This window comes from Sardina pilchardus, chromosome 23 (assembly GCF_963854185.1).
Source record: "Sardina pilchardus chromosome 23, fSarPil1.1, whole genome shotgun sequence".
NCBI classification, from domain to species: domain Eukaryota; kingdom Metazoa; phylum Chordata; class Actinopteri; order Clupeiformes; family Clupeidae; genus Sardina; species Sardina pilchardus.
The window spans coordinates 24862355-24880122 of NC_085016.1; the positions used below are offsets into that span (position 1 = coordinate 24862355).

Below are 17768 nucleotides of genomic sequence, written 5' to 3' on the forward strand. Positions count from 1 at the left end.
GGGGGGGGTATGCCAAAGTGGCGCTGACTGAAAATCGAATTACGCTGCACCTGTGTGGCATTAAACTAATTTATCAGTCATCACAACAAGCTCAAGGAGCTTCGCCAGTCAACGCTGCCAACACTAAACAAATCAAGTTAAGCCCCCGAAGATGCGCACAGCCCGACTCGGAACATTCACCTCTTTGTCTGTCTACCGCAGTCCGCCCTCATCACTCTCCCCCTCTCTCTCTCTCTCTCTCGCTCGCTCTCTCTATCTGTCTATCTCTCGCTCTCTCTCACTCACTCTTTCTAATTTGATTAGGGCTAAATGCACAGAAATGATGCAGAGAGACAAGTATTGCTGGAGTAAATCCTGGTGAAAGTGCCATTTGCACAAGCCCTGTTAAACGAGTGTACCGCAGTGATTAACTCAGTCATCATGACTCTTCTCTCTCCCGCTTCTCCCCCACTCTTTCCTTCTTTTCTCGATCTCCTGTTGTTCTCTCCTTCTCTTCTCTTTCTTCCCCCTCTCTCTGTCTGTCTCTCCCATCCTCCATCTGATTCTTTTCTTTCTCTCCTTCTCCTGTCTCCTCACCCTCACGTGTTCAACACCTCTCATTTTTCTCACTCTCTGACACACACACACACACACACACACACACACACACACACACACACACACACACACACACACACCTCTCTTTTTATCTTCTCTCCCTTGCTGGTTGAATGTTTTCATCTCTTCTCTTTTATTCTTCTCTTCTCTCCATCTTCTCCTTTGTGACCCGCCCACCCCCCTTCTGTCACTTCCTGTCTCTACCCCCCCCCCCCACACACACACTCCCTCCTTCTGTCATTCCCCCTTCCACTCATATCTATCACTTCACTTCTCTCACACCTCTCCTTTGCTCCTCCTTCTTCTCTCTCTTCCCCCTTTCTCTCTCATCCTTCTGTCATTCTCTTCATCTTGTTCTTCTTCTCTCTACCCCCCCCCTCCTTTTCCCCGCTCTGCCCCACCCATCTCATGTGTCTCTCCTTTCCCCTGTTTCTCTTATTCTCTCTCTCTCTCTCCCCCTCTGTCTCTCTCTCTCTCTCCCTACCTCTCTGATGCCCCTCTCCTCTCTGTCCCACCCATCTCATGTGTCTCTCCTTTCCCCTGTTTCTCTTATTCTCTCTCTCTCTCTCTCCCCCTCTGTCTCTCTCTCTCTCTCTGATGCCCCTCTCCTCTCTGTCCCACCCATCTCATGTCTCTCTCCTTTCCTCTGTTTCTCTCTCCCTCTCTCCTTCCATCTCTCCCTCTCTCCCTCTCCTCTCTCCTCTCCTCTCTTTCTCCTGGCAGGTTTGGCATCGAGTGCCAGACGGTGGAGTCGTCGGGGGACACGGTGGTGCCGGCGTACAGTGATGCGCGGAGACACTGCATCTTCCAGTCGGACCTGCTGCTGTTCAGCTGCGCCGGCGCGCACCCCTCCCTCAAGCGCGTCTGCCCCTGCAGGGACTACATGAAGGGACAGGTGGCGCTGTGCAAGGGGTGCTTATAGCCCACACACACACACACACACACACTTAATCACTCATACACACACACAAACACATGTACAGATACACATGTACACGCACACACACACACACACACACACACACGCACATGTATGGACACACATGTACATACACACACACACACATACACACATACACATACATGAGTCTCGTGCGTGAACCGTGAAACACCACCAGACCTGACAACCGTCTGCAACACACACGCATTCACACACACACACACACACACACACACACACACGCACACGCACACACACTCCTATAAAGAGACTATGTAGGGTTCTACATTGATCATGTGGGCATAAGCTACGGACGGATTCACACGGGCGCACGTGCTCAGCGGGCACAAATCTGCTGACCACCACGACAGGATGGCCCGTGGCCTTGACCTATACAGAGGAACATGAACACAGCAAGATGCATGTGTGGTGGGAAGGGTAGCATGAGTGTGTGTGTGTGTATGTATGTCTTTTCGGCAGAGTATTACAGACCTGAAAGACCTGAAGCTGAAGCCCTTGGCTGGTGCAGGGCTACTTCAAACACACACACAAACACACACACACACACATTAAACACTCCCTAAGACACACAAACGCACACACACATTTGGATGGACACAGAAATACAGACTTCTACAAGCCTGAAATACTTGAAATGGAAGAGATTGGTTGTCCTGCCTGGTGGACCCTTGCTGAAAGAGAAATTGTTGATCACCCCCTCGTCTGTAGTGAAGTAGGTTGCGGAGAACACACACTCTCAAAAACATACTCAAGTACACACACACACACACACACACACACTCCTTTTGTCCGAAGAACTTCATCATTTGGGACCAAACTTGTCAACAACAGACAGCAAGGATTCTTCGTCCTGTTCCTGCTCCGATTTACCCCAACGCTACAGACGGATGTGGACTTTGAGAGACTTTTGGACATTTCCTTAGCCCTGTGTGTGTAGGTGTGGGAGTGTATATGAGCGTGTGTGTGTGTGGCAGAGGCAAAAACACACCTTCACCACAGGGCAGCCTAGCATGGTGGGAATGCTAGGCTAGCGGCTAGCTGTGAAGAATGCTAGCACAGAGAAGCGCAGCGCAGCTACGCTCTGGTCTTTACACTGTATTGCACCCCTCTCCTCTCCCCACCTCCTCTCCGCTCCCACCTCACCAGACCTCTTCTCTCCTCCCCTCTCCTCTCTTCCCATCCCCTCTTCTCTCCTCTCCTCCCCTCTTCCCTTCTCATTCCCTCCGTCCAGAAGGCTCTCCACACTCTGGAGTGCAGTATCAGAGCAAAGGTGGTGGAGTGTGTTTGTAGATATTCCCAAACATTTCCAGCAGCGTTCCCAAACTCCCGTCCTGTTTGTGGGGTTTTTATTTTGTTTTTATATAAACGTCCAGAGGTCTAGTCAGTGAGCAGTGCTCCACTTCCTATGAGGTAGCAGAGGCGAGTGAAGCCGAGCTAGCGCTCGTTAGCACACCGACAGTCTGTTTCACTCCACCCCGCTCCAACCCCCACCCCACCCTCATGTTTGCAGGTGGAGGTGGAGGTGTGTGTTTGGGGGGGGGGGGGGGGGGTCATTTTGTCAACTGAAGAGGCGTAAAACATTTTTTTCTGGAAGGTTTCACTGAACCGCCACAACACATGGCAGCTCACAGTAGGAGACAGACTCGCCACATCTGGCCTCTTTCCCCTGCAGAATCAAACTACGGCTATTGGAGACAGGCTTCCCCAACACACACACACACATACACGCACGCATGCTCACACTATCACACACACACACACACACACATATAGATACGCACGCACACACACATGTATTCACACACACACACACACACACACACACACACACACACACACACACACACACACACTCTCAAACCCACTCTTAACTGACAGCACCCGACCAGTACAAGCTGGTCAAGTACGCATCACTGATACTGTGACGACGCGAAGCTGCCCACCGCAACACAACTGCCACCTGGCCAATCACGCGGGCCCTTCTTACCGTATCCAAGCTCAAACACCAATCACCAGTCTCCTTTAACTTGGCCATGGCCCTTACCTCAGATAAGTAAACAAACTATATCCCCCTACCCTCCAAAACAGTGGCTCCAATCTAAAGGAACTGTACTGATATTTATATGTAGAGAAGCAGCCATCTCTTTATTCTTTGAAAGAGACGCGTTTGCCGACATGTGTACATATGTCTGGATGTGTAGACATATTTACTTCACACACTGATTGACCTTTGACCTTTTTTTTGATGATCATCTGATCGATGGCGTTTGTTCGTTTCCCTTCAGTTGCTTGCAGCTTACAGGATTTACAAAAAAAAAAAAGAAAAAGAAGTTTCATCTTTGTTGGAATGAAATGCACTATCTTAAAAATATTTACTGATGATAAACAAAAAAAAGTATGTTGACACTGTACATTGTTCATATTGGTTTTTAAATTCTTTTTTAATTTATTTTGTATACAGATCTTTATCTTTTTTTTGTCTGCTAATGTTTTATGGTGATTTCATTTTGATTTTATTCTTTTTGGTATTTATAGAAGAGAAATAACCGTTTTCATTTGATGATAGAGTCTTTGTTTTTATTTATCAGAGTAATTTAAGTGTGTTGACATTTGTATGTCCGAGAGCTGTCACAGCCCCTGGCGGAGGTGGAATTGTGGTGAGAGAAGACGTGGCAGCACTTGCCTGAACCTGAGGCTCAATCAGACCCGACCCGAACCTGAGGCTCAATCAGACCCGACCCTATCCAATCCGATCCAATCCAATCTGGTGTCAAACCTGCTTTGGTTCCGCTGGGTCTGGACTTGATCTGACTTAAACCAGATCCACATCAGGGCTTGGTTCTGTACCAGATCAGGTCCAGATCCGAGAGCTAGAGCTGGAACCAGACCAGAACAGAACCAGAACAGAACCAGAACAGAACGGGGTGACAGTGGGACCATGTTAGAGTCCGATTTGTTCTGGACCAGAGTTAAAGCAGACCAAGGCCCCAGATGAGAGCCCGACTGGACCCTGCCCCGGTGCAGCTGCGCTGGGTGAGCGCCCGACCTGAGGCAGACGCAGGCCGGCCTGGTACCAGAACTCAGCTAGATCTGGGCCAGTAGCTGGAGTCTGTGAAGGAGATAGATGGGGGGAGAGAGGGAGAGAGAGAGGGAGATAGAGTGAGGGAGAGAGAGAGAGAGGGAGAGTCTCCTGTCCCGGTACAGCTTAGCGCTGTAGTGTGTGGGACGAATGTGACCCCAGCGTCCTCCTCTCCTCCGCTCCTCCTCTCCACAACGGCACGGCATGGCTCCGCTCTTTAAGCACAGCACCGCCTAAAAATAGAAGTGCCTGGATAGGTGTCTGCAGGCCCCAAGGCGACACACACACTCACACTCACACACACACACACACACACACACACACACACACACACACACACACACGCACACGGAGTCCCTGCTGCCTGTGCCAAAGGCCATCTCCCCTGGGCCCTCAACCAGCCCAGCAGCCTGTGCTGCCTCAGAGCAGGAGCCTCAGTGTGTGTATGTGTGTGTGAGTGAGAAAGATTGAAGCTTTATTTTTTGTCTGTATTGTTAGCATGTACAGTATGCATATGCATTTGTGTATGCATGAGCTTATGTGTACACTTATATATATGTGTGTGTGTGTGTGTGTGTGTGTGTGTGTGTGCACATGAGTTGTGTGTGTATTATGTGGCATGGGGCCCAAAGGTCTGAGATTGAAATTGATTTAAATGTCTTCTCTCATCACAGCTCCGTACAGTAGAGCTACCTTTCTTTTTTTATACTCAGATTAATGCAGCTCACCCATATTTTCTTTAAAATGCCAGCAAACACCTCATTTGTCACTGTCATTTGTTCTTTTGCCTTTTTAATATTGTTTTAGCTCTATTCGCTGTCCCTTTTGCACATTTGTAAATATAGATAGATCTCTTTAATTAAGTTATACATCTTTGTTTCTGCAGCTTACCCCCCCTCGCTTCTGTGTTGGATCTGTGTCTGTAAATAAGATGGTCAGGTCTTCAGTCGAGCTGTAGTCAGAAGCTTTGAGTACATGATGTGCCTTTTGATGGTTGCTAGACCTGCTTGTAGTACCAGACTTGGGGTCAGACTCCGAGGTGTACAGATGATCTGATGCATACGCTGTGTGTTTGTGTGTGTGTTTGTGTGTGTGTGTGTGTGTGTGTGTGTCATCATTACGCTTTAAAAGCTATGCGCACGTAGAACAACTCACAAGCTGCCAACATCAGTGCCCATGCTGTGCGTGGATGTGTGTGTACAGTATGCGTGTGTGTGTGTGTGTGTGTGTGTGTGTGCGCGTTGGTATTTAAACCCAGTCTGAGGATGTAGTGTCCATGCCCTGGTTATGTTGCCTGTGCTCTAAACATGGTGTTTCACTCTGGGTGTCTACAGTAATCCCCCATATAGACAGTATGGAGTTTTTCACTCCAAATTGCGTTGCGGTTACGTTTTCAGCAGTATTGCCTGTGCACAGCAACAACAACAACACAGCACCCCCTAAGGATGCATACGCCACGCCAACTAGTCATTTAGCCATTTCCAGAGGATATTTGGTATTGATTTATTACTCTTTTGTAATTACACTGCGGTGTGAAAGAATGGCTGCTTACCCCACAGTACGCTGTTTAGGATGTGAGCAGTGCACTGTAGAAGCAGAATATATCATCCAATGAGCAGGCAATGAGTGCTAACACCATCCTGCTCTCGTGTAGGTAGGCTACAGTTACAGAGTAAATTGTACAGTTACACAGTATAAGTATTTAGACAGATAAATAGGTATTTTTGGATGAATTTGTTAAAGAAAAAAAAAAGAAACAGACCTTTTCTCTTTGTATTTGTGCGTTGTTAGTACCCTGGACGCCCACCTAGATCTCATTACAAGGAGGCACTAGCCGTTTCCCCATTGTGAGTTCCCTGACTATTCACCAAGTGAATGAGTAGTAGAGTTAGGCCAGTAGAGTTCATCAAACAGCACAGTTTCAGTGGGTGTGTGGGTTAGTCCAGAAACCTTCCTTAATGACATCTAGAACCTTGGTTCTATCAGGCACGGAACCACAGCTGGGCACAGTTCTATTGGGCATGGAACCACAGCTGGGTACAGTTTTATTGGGCATGGAACCATAGCTGGTCACGGTTTTATTGGGCACGGAACCATAGCTGGGCACAGTTCTATTGGGCGTGAATCCATGGCTGGGCACGGTTCTGTTGGGCATGACACCATAGCTTTGGCACGTTTCTGTTGGGCACAGCATAACTGACATACGCTTCATGGAGTGAGGTGATGGGTTTTGGTATTTGTCTGTTTTTCTTGTTTTATTTTTGTTCCGTTTTGTTTGTTTTGATTCTCACATGTTGGCTGTTTTAGTTCTGTGTACTGAAGTTTGCGCTAGCCATAACCATGGGCATAAGGGTGGACCTAAGTTACCATAAGCACTCTTGTGAAGGAGTTAGCCGCAATCTTGTGTATCTGAAGTATAAAGCTACTCTCTTCATATCTCGTTTAAAGAGTGGTAGCCATTTAAGTTATTAAATCTGGTCCTGGGAGGGTTTTAAGATGTGATGAGTTGCTTTATGAGACATTTTATGTTTTGAGGCCAGTATCAAGAGATGTTGCTCTGTGGAATCAAAATTGATCTATGGATGACTGGGTATGGGGAAAATAATGTAAAACCTCCACTGGGATGTGTCTCATTTTGTGCGAGGTTTTAGATAAGTGTCACGTTGAAAGCAGAGGGCTGTCTCTACGCTTGTAGACCTGACCCCAGAGTCCAATTCCCTCCTTTGCCAACACATCAAGCTTCTTGGGGGACGTTTTACGTTGCTTTTTCATGTACTGTGGAAGAGGGATTTTATTTTCTTGATTAATTTTTTTGGTTAATTTTGGACAATGCAAAAACAACAACAACAACAACAAATATGGAACGAGAAAAAAAATCACAACACATCTGTTTTCTCTGTTTTGATGAATAGTCAGGATATATCTTTATTTTTCAATAAACCTTCTTTTTCTGTGACAATAGACGTCTTGTCACGTGTGGTCTATATACATATACATTGTGTACACTACAGATCATTTGCAACATATACATTCAGTACGTGGTCATACTCCGCACACGGACTGGCCCTGTGGCCTAAATACAACACGTTAGAGGAGAAACCAGCTGTGCCTGTTCCCACGGAAACCGACTCCGGGCCGCCTCCCGCACGGAGCCGGGTGAGTTCCGCCGCCCAGGTCGGCACCAGGTGCCCTCCGTCACGAGGGCTGCGTGTGTGCGTGTGTGTGTGTGGCACCTATTGCTGTGTGTGTAGCGAGTGTGTTTTTGTGTGTGTGTGTGTGTGCGTGTGTGAGATCTAAATTCTACTCTAAAAGCTGCTGGAGCTGTCTCACATGCATGTCTCGCCTCACCCCATCTCATTCTCACGCTGTCGACGCGGTGGAGAGAGAGAGAGAGGCAAACGCAGTAACAATCATAAAAATAAAATGTGTGAAATCTAGGAACAAGCGCGGGGCGGCAGGGAGGGTTTTTCAAGCTAGTTCACAGCGTTAGTACCAAGAGGAGAGGAATCATTCATGTCTGTTTTTTTTATTATTATTATTATTTTACTGTAAACGAGACCTCAAAACATCCTCTGTGAGGAAATTTCATTCAACAACAAAAATATGTATATATATAATAATAATAATAATAACGGGAAAAAAATCCTAAATTTCTTCTGAAGAAATTATTTATCATCTGGAGTACAGCAGCGCACTCGTGCCAAAAAACGCACTTTGTAAATACAATGTTACAAGTCAGACTTAAAATTTTACAATGAACGCTATCTGCCCATAATCACAGTTCTACTTCTATTAGAGCTGAATATGTTTGCCTCGGAGTTTAAAAAAATAAAAAAATAAAAATTAAAAGCACACTCTTGGCTGACTACCACCCACATTTTGAAACATTACATCAACGTGTGTGTGTGTGTGTGTGTGTGTGTGTGTGTGTGTGTGTGTGTGTGTGTGTGTGTGTGAGAGAGGCTAGAGAGATGACTCTTGATTGCTACAATCTAAGTTTTAATACTTCAGTAAAATTTCACATCACTCAGGACTATAGGCAGAAAAAATCTGTACATATTTATGTGTGTGTGTGTGTGTGTGTGTGCGTGTGTGTGTGTGTGTGTGTACAGGTATGTGTGTGTGTATACATAAGTCATTAAGGCTTTACACTGAGGCTCTGGCCTATCCATGTGCCACTGAACTGTGTGCTTCTACTGCCGGACATACTGTGCTTTGCGAGGGGCTAACAGGCCGAGAGGAGAGGAGAGGAGAGGAGAGGTGAGGTGTCAGTCTAGTCTACGCCACGGAACGCAGCAAAACAGGCTCAGGCTCAGGTCAGGGGAGAGGACGGAGAGGGGGGAGACAAGGGTCCAGTGGCACGCAGAGGCTGCCTTTACCCCAGACACACACTGGACCAAGGTGCTGGAGGTGTCCATACATACAGAGGAAAATATCCTGGATGTGTTTGTGTGTGTGTGTGTACAGTATGTGCTCATTAGTGTGAGGTTGGTTGGGTTGGGGTGGGGGGGGGGGGGGGTTGTAAAGTAGTGTATTCACACAAAGGGCTACAGCAGCCCATTACCTGTGGTGGTCCTTTTTTTGTTAGAATACATTTTAAAAAGACTGATTTACACGATACGCACGAAAGCATCTGACCTGAGACCGGACAGACCCGGCCCGATCGGAGCCGTATGAGGGCCGCATCAGGGCCAGACGAGGCCCGTATATAAGCACTAGATGCGTCCCCTTGCCCCTTGCCTTCTGGGTAACGTACAGTAGGATCAAGCACACCATCGCCTCTCAGATATTCCGCCTTCAGCATGACTCTAGTCAGAGAACGCCAGAAGGCTAGAGGAGTGCACTTCTGTGCTCTTTACTGAAGGAGTTGATGTCCCCTTATTAGCAGTAGTGCTTTACAAAAAGTTGTGTTCAAGCGGAGAATAAATATTAGTGTGATTTGCTGGCTGGGGGCTCCTTTGGCAGCTGTTTATCTGTACATCATATACAATATATCAGTTATATATCCATACTGTAAGTTATGGTTGGTGTTCTTGTCATGTTAAACATTACAGTAATTTCCAGTGTATTAGCCGCATTGTGTATAAGCCACAGGACAGTGTTTTTATGTAAGTTAAAAGAAACAAGGCCATATTAATACCACATGAACTGCCCCCCTGTATTATGCAAAATCAATGTCTAAGCCGCAGCTAATAGTAAGGAAATTACAGTCCTGTCCAGGAAAAACCCAAACACTCTGTCCAGGCCCCCCTCAATGATACTGGAGGTGACTGACTAGCCTACATTACTGTGCTGTGGTATGTTACAGTCATGGAGTCAGCCTTGTTGCTTTAACTGGGATGGCATCGCTGCTTTGAAGAGTGCAGACACGCTCCCCGACCTCTTTTAGAGTTTTAGAGCCAAAAGTGGCTTTGTTTTCGCATGTAGTTGCATGTTAAGTACGCTGTCGCTACATCTCATGTAGTTCCTTTGGATGTGAAGAATAAGGTGAATGAGTCTCCTTTCGTGCGACTGTTTGGCTGCTGCCTGGAATACTCAGTGGTAAAGAGACAGCCTGGGCTATTTTTGGAAGCTTGTTACTTGTTCTCAAGTTTTTTCTCGAATCCCCCCCCCTGAAGCACGGGAAACGTTCCCCCATCAATAACGCCACCGAGCTGATTTACGCTCCGTCGCTGTCAAATCAGAATTTCATTTCCAGCGCAGAGGCCTCTCACAGCCTCTCAAGTTAGCTTTCCGAATGGGCTGTCACACACACACACACACACACACACACACACACAGAGAGAGATACTATCCTGACAAAAACGAAAGCACAAATTCCACAGCCTCATGAAGCATTTAAAGGCCTCCTTCCTAGAAGACACTCATGAGAGCAACCTAACCTGGAGATAACGGAAGAAGGTTGCGGCAGAATCTGTGATGTTTTTGGAACAGGAACACCATGGAGGAGGGAAGAGACAAAAAAAGGAAAAGAGAAAAGATCGAAAAACAAACAAACAAACAAACAAAGTCCTCGGTGAGGATCCGTCAGTACACAGTTCCCGTGCGGAACTCGGGACGAGAACCGGTGGTGTCGATCATGCGAGGAGCGAGCGAGAGATCTGGACAGAACAGGTGTGCCGTCTCCCAGATACAATACCGCATCGCACATCCTCAAACCCATGAAGCTTTGCTCTCAAATGGATTATTTACACAGCAGGGGCCGAGCCAGCGACATGGGCAGGGTGTGTGTGTGTGTGTGTGTGTGTGTATATGTATGTATGGGGAGGGGGCGGGGGGTTCTGGGTGAGGCAATGCAACAGTGACAGAGGACTGGCTGGAAAATACCACTGGCACCTCGAGGTCAGTATTAATACAGGGGCATGTGTGTGTGGGTGGGGGGGGGGCTGACAAGAGGATTGTGTGTGTGTGTGTGTGTGTGTTGGGGTGTGATTCTGCTGCAGGGTGGGGAGAGAACACGGAGATGAGGTCATCCAGCCTTTCCAAACACACTCCCCTGTGTCCCCCTGTCCCGTTGCCATGGGCGACTGTCACTCAAATCTCTCGTAGTGCCTGGTCTGTCTGATGCGAGGGACCATATCCACCAGCAGCCTAAGAGGAGGAAGAGGAAGAAATATGTCAAAACAAAACATCAGTAATAAATCAATCAATCAACTGGATGTGCCGTGGAGCCAACAGTGATGCGCTTTTCTATTCCAAATGTTTCAGCAGCCAAACCCCCAGCCTTTTCATCAGAGATCTTCTGGTTTTAACGCACCTTACTAGAAAACCTGTCTTCAAGATCAAGAGCGCAACAATAGCAAGTTCAAGTGAGCTGTATTAGCATGACAAATAGTAGAATATTTTAGTACATACATTTACAGAAACTGAGAGTTCCGCAATATGATGTGACAATTCACCACACTTGGTTTGACACAGCAGCTGATTTAGACTTTTTTTTTTTTACTTTGTTGTGCCCTCATCCCCCAACATCCACTCATCTAGTCACAATCACCCCGCCCCACACACACACACACACAAACACACACACACACACACACCGTTTCCCCCAACATCCACCTATCTAGTCACAATCACCCCCCCCCACACACACACACACACACACACACACACACACACACACACACACACACACCATTTCCCCCAACATCCACCCATTTAATCACAATCATCCCCTCGTTTCCCCCAAACATCCACCCATCTAGTCATTACCACCCCCTCATTTTGCCTGACTTCCCTCCATCCTGTCCTCTGGGTCGTGTGCAGTTCAAGTGCCCTGGCTGCCAAGCAACGTGCGGGTATTTCTCCCAGGAGAGAGGGAAAGAGAGAGAGAGCGCGAGGCTGCCATATTCATGCGCTTGCAGACGGTCTCATTTCTGCCACATGACCAGAGCTGAGCTCACTACCTCACCATCACTGGGAAGGGAGAGTGTGTGTGTGTGTGGATGTGTGTGGGTGGCGGTGGTGTTCAAGTCCAAGGTTATTTGTCATATGCACAATATGTTAAGAAAGGCTACAAAGAAATGCTATACATTACTACTAAACGCAGCATAACCAGATATATACTGTATAAATGTTAATTTAGATAAAAGAGTAAATTAATGGTTAATAATAATGCCTATAGTCTGGTATATAGATGGAAGCTACTTTTAAAGAAGAAGTAACTTTTAAAATAGTACATTTGTATAGTAGCTAACAGCTTTTGCACTGCCCCATCTGAGCCCATTAGAACACATGTGTAAGCCCAAAGCTAAGTAAGACCTCTGCAGGACACTGCTAAGCCTGGTGTGGTAAACAGCCCAGAAATGCCCCACACACACACACACCCTGCGCCCCTAGGCTTGTATCTCTGCTGTCCCAGACACAGAACTGTGCTGCATGGAGACATTCTAAGCTGCAGGGTGGGCGCTTATCTGTGGGAAAGTTTCCATGTGCGGCTCTGTGTGTGTGTGTGTGTGTGTGTGTGTGTGTGTGAGAATTCCGTGTGTTTATCTACTGTAGGTGTGTGTGAATCACACATGTGAACCACTCATGTGATTCCATACGAGAAAGAGGTCAATGAGGAGTGTGTGTGAGTGTTTGTGTGTGTGCGTATGTGAGTGTGTGTTGTGTCCAAAGTCTGTGTGTGTATATGTTTGTATGTGTTCCAGTCCTGTGTGTCTACATGTGTGTATTTGAGTCCCATGTGGCTATCTCTGTGTGAGTCCCGTGTGTTTATCTAGGTGTATGTGAATTAGCATGTCTGTCTTGGTGTGTGTTCCAGTCCTATGTGTCTGTCTTTAACACTGTGTGTGTGTGTGTGTGAGGGCAGCAGGGTATGTGTGTGTGTGTGTGTGTGTTGAGAAAGTGCTGATGTGTGTGTCTGTGTGTGTGTGTGTGTGTGTGTGTGTGTGTGTGGAGAGGGGAACCCACTCACTTGACTCCGTAGGCCAGGATGATGAGGTGTGTATGTGTGTGTGTGTGTGTGTGTGCGGCGTGTGTGTGTGTGTGTGTGTGTGTGTGTGGAGAGGGGAACCCACTCACTTGACTCCGTAGGCCAGGATGATGAGTCCGATGAGGAGGCCTATTGTCCCGTCCAGGTACCACACCTCTGGGTCGTGCTTGAACACCTCGGCGCTGATCAGGATGGAGAAGCCCATCACGCCGCCCACCAGGGAGTTGAAGCCTGCAGCGGTCAGACAACACCGGATACACAAGCCACGTTTACTACATGGGCACTTCTATTCCGATTAGAGACAGAATTACAGCTCAATCGGAATAAAAATGGTCATATACACACCTCAATCGGAATGAAAATTCCCGATCCGATCAGAATTTTAATCGGAATGAAAGAGGTGGTTTCATTGTTATTCCGCTCTTAGTCTGAATGAACACCCATGTATAAGGTCATTCGGACTGACTGCTGTATATTCTAAGTAAAAGTGGGCAACAACGGCTATTCCGGTCAAAGAAAGCGATTGAGAGCACATGATCGCAATAGAATGTACCCCATGTAAATTCCAAACTTTTTAATCGGAATGACAAAAACAAACTGTCGGTGTAACCGTGGCTACAGGGAGTTAAAGCCTGCAAGGGTCAGAGAACGGCAGACACACAAGGAGTTAAATCCTACAAAGGTCAGGGAACACCGGACACACACACAGGGAGTTAAATCCTACAAAGGTCAGGGAACACTGGAGACAGAGAGAGTTAAAGACTACAAAGGTCATGGAATGCTCGATTTAAAGAGTTAAAGCATACAAAGGTCAGAGAACAGCGGACAGGGAGAGAGAGAGTTAAAGCGTACAAACAGGTCAGGGAAACAACAGACACACAGGGAGTTAAATCCTACAAAGGTCAGGGAACATCGGACACACACGCACAGACAGTTAAAGCCTGCAGTGGTCTGGGAACACTGGACACACAGACGGTTAAAGCCTACAAAGGTCAAGTGTAATTCCCTGACCAGTAGGCCACAGATGCCCCCTAAAGCTTGTTCAGGTCAGATCAGGGCAGACAGACGCCCGCCGGAGAATTAAAGGGGCCGTGTGGAATTCTGCAGGATGTGAGTTGAACCTAGAGACGTTCTAATGACAAGAGACTTTCTACTGAGGAGACACAGCACTCAAAGAGGCCTCCATTGAAACGTATGGGGTTAGTTTGTACTGGCAATATTGTCTACACATATCCTGCAATCTTCCTCCAACAAAAGTCGGCATGTGACTTGTGCACCGATCACGTGGTATGTTGTGAATACATAGTGCCAGTCACGTGGTATGTTGTGAATACATCATGCTGATCATGTGGTATGTTGTGAATACATCAGCTGATCATGTGGTATGTTGTGAATACATAGAGGCTATCACGTGTTTACCTCATGATATTGCTATCTCACAGTTTAGAGTCGTGAAGCCTTGCACATGCAGTGAACTCAAAATGGCTGTCCAGTAACGGCCCAACATGGCCAGTGAGAGGGGAGATTTGCCTAAAAGGACTTTGGTTGAACGCTGTTGATTTGTATTGTTTCTAGTGACACGCGCTACTACAAGAGGGTGCGAGGGAGTCATCTCTATGTTCCCCGGGTCCTATGTTCCCCGCTTTTCCCCAAGAGGGTCCTATGTGCCCCGCTTTTCCCCAAGAGGGTCCTATGTTCCCCGCTTTCTCCCCAAGAGGGTCCTATGTTCCCCGCTTTTCCCCAAGAGGGTCCTATGTTTCCCGCTTTTCCCCAAGAGGGTCCTATGTTCCCCCCTTTCCCCAAGAAAAGTCTCAATGCATACATATTTTATTTTGATTTTTTAAATTATTATTTTTTAAAAGGCTAATACAGTATGTTCCTGGTCCCATACAAAGTGGGGAACATAGGACCTGGGGAGCATAGGTACGCTCCCTTGACCGCTAGTTGGGTGGCATGCTAACATGCTAACTTTAGTGGATATCTGGACAACACAGAGCATAGATGTTTATGACATAAGGTCAAAACGGTTATTTCTTCGCATTCTGTTTTTCAACGAAAAACAACTCCATATATCACTATTAAAGCATTCTCTGGTCAAAGAAAACAAGACACAAGCATTTGTTTACGTTGGTCTTGCTGTTGTTTCTGTTGTTCTGAACCCTGTAAACAGCACTGAACGAGGACAAAAATCCATAGCACACAGTGGACCAATAGCCACAAAGTGATTTGTGTACTTGTGGAATTGCTGGACACACACACACACACACACACACACACACACACACACACACACACACACACACACACACACACACACACACACACACACACACACACACACTGGCCTTCTCATTCTATCTCTCCTTTTCTGTCTGTCTTTGACTTTTCTCTCTCTCTCAGTCCTGCAGCGCTCGGTGTGACACAATGTAACCCGATCAATATCCCACTGACCACATAAGGGGACAGGAGTGTGGTGGTGAAAAAGAATGAAGACAGACAGACAGGAAGTTAAGGAGAAATCCCATGATTCCGCGCCAGCAGGCTCACGAGCTCTCCGTCACGCGTCCTGCGTCTTTCCTCAGATGACCTGCCCTGGCGTCGAGTCTCTCACCAACTCCTCACTGAAGCCTCTTTGTGTATCAGTGGAGAGATTCTTTATCTGGTCTTTACACTGGACCGTCTGTTTCTAGTCATCAGGCTCCACCATGCAGTTCCAATGGGGTCTTGAACTCTACACTGGTGTTCTATTAGGGGTTCCAATGGGCTCTTGAACTCCACACTGGTGTTCTATTAGGGTTCCAATGGGGTCTTGAACTCTACATTCATCTTCTATTAGGGTTCCAATGGGGTCTTGAACTTTACATTCGTGTTCTATAAGGGTTCCAATGGGGTCTTGAACTCCACACTGGTGTTCTATTAGGGGTTCTAAAACATGGTGATATGAAAGTTCTACACCACCCCTTTCAATCCCACTGAAATTCCAACCGGATGGTCGGGTGGTTTTATTCCGATGGAGGCATGAATCCGATTCTAATGGGATTAAATATGTAAACCCTCCTAATGCGTCTCTCTGCAGCCGTGCTTCAGACTAGTGAGTGGAGCTGCTGCTGCTGTGCCTGTGAACTACTGTAGTCTGCTGCTGCTGCTGCTGCTGCTGCTGTCCCCCTCCAGAATGGACTCACTTTCACTACCTCTGTGACCAAAGATTTCGGAGCAAGATACTTCGTCAGAAGGCACTTCCGGGATTCCGTAAAACACGAGGGTGGGGGTCAAAATCGCCCTTTATGCAGAGCAGAATTCCATGGAAGTCTATGGTCAGTGCTCTGCACAAAGGGGCATTTTGACCTCACCACTTCCCCTCGTTGAGTATCTTGCTCCGCCTTAACTATCTTTGGTGTGACCCCTTTCTCTACCTGCACCTCAACTAGCCCCACAGCTGAGCTTGGTCTGTCTCAGGTAAGGTACGGTGTCCTCAGAGGGACACGGGGCACCGCGGACTGGCCTGCGTAGTGTGTGGGACGAACAGCAGGAGACTTGAGAGTGAGAAACAGACCTTTGCTGATCCACCAGCACCATTGGCCCGGGACAGCTGCTCCAGCCCACGCCCAAGGACATGAGCGGGCCTGTTTGGGGGCCGCGTGATTGGCTGGTGGGGGGTGTACGGAGGCACGTGGTTGGTGGGGAGCGGAGGGGCGCTCCAGGGAATAGGTGGAGCCGTGGTGCAGAGGATGCGGGTGGAGAGGGGTGTGTGTGTGTGTGTGTGTGTGTGTGATAGAGGGGGGCGTGTCTGACTGCCGCGGAGAAAGTGGAGCATCCTACATCCTGCTGCACCTGCTCTGACATCAGCACTTTCTCAACACACACACACAAACACACACACACCCTGCTACCCTCACACTCACACACACACACACACACACCACACACACACAGACACAAACACACAAATACCCTGCTGCCCTCACACACACACACACACACACACACACACACACATACACACTGCCCTTCTGATTCTCTTTCCCTTTCTGTCTGTCTGACTTTTGTCTTGCTCTATCCAAAACATTCTCACCATCTCACATTTCCTCCCTGTCTCCTTCTCTGTGCTCCTCTGTCTCACTTTGCTGCTGTTCTCTCCTTCTATGTACTTTTCTCCAGCCTCTTTTGCATGCTGTTTTTCCCCACTCTCCGAGTCTCTCTCTTTCTCTCTCTGGCTCACTCTCTTTTCACCTCTTTACCTCTCTCATCTGTCTCCTCTTCTCCCCCCTCCCTCTCTCTCCATCTCTCATCTCTCTCCTCTTCTCCCCCTCCCTCTCTCTCCATCTCTCATCTCTCTCCTCTTCTCCCCCTCCCTCTCTCTCCATCTCTCCTCTCTCTCCTCTCCCCCCTCTCTGCTGCACAGGTGGGTGTGGTCCGGGGGGGGTGATGCTGAGGTTGGTCCTGTTGCCATGGCGCAGCGCCATAGCGATTGGTTTCCGGGGTTACGTACCGTCGGTGATGAGGGCCCGGCTGGTGAGCACCCTGCCCAGCAGGAACTTGAACACACACAGGATGAGGCACGTAATCCCACTGATGATGGACACACTGTAGAGGAAGTCATCCTGGAGAGAGAGAGAGAGAGAGGGAGAGAAAGAGAAGGAGAGGCAGAAAGAAAGAGAGAGAGAAAGAAAGAGAAAGAGAGAGGAGAGGCAGAAAGA

The 17768-nt window shown here is 47.7% G+C and overlaps 2 protein-coding genes across 3 annotated transcripts in view; one reads left to right on the forward strand and one right to left on the reverse strand.

Annotated features, from left to right (window-relative positions):
- Positions 1–7594, forward strand: part of mgat5 (alpha-1,6-mannosylglycoprotein 6-beta-N-acetylglucosaminyltransferase) — a 161680-nt gene extending 154086 nt beyond the window's left edge. For both annotated transcript variants that reach the window (XM_062527449.1, XM_062527450.1), the window contains one exon: positions 1321–7594. In XM_062527449.1, coding sequence (XP_062383433.1) covers positions 1321–1519 — 199 coding nt within the window. In that variant the 3' untranslated portion in view covers positions 1520–7594. The remainder of the gene's footprint in view (positions 1–1320) is intronic.
- Positions 7595–11071: 3477 nt separating this feature from the next.
- tmem163b (transmembrane protein 163b) overlaps positions 11072–17768 on the reverse strand; it is a 61834-nt gene continuing 55137 nt past the window's right edge. The window contains exons 6-8 of the mRNA XM_062527451.1: positions 17561–17672; positions 13161–13302; positions 11072–11228 (exon numbers count right to left, since the gene is read on the reverse strand). Of these exons, the coding sequence (XP_062383435.1) occupies positions 11168–11228; positions 13161–13302; positions 17561–17672 (315 nt within the window). The 3' untranslated portion in view covers positions 11072–11167. The remainder of the gene's footprint in view (positions 11229–13160; positions 13303–17560; positions 17673–17768) is intronic.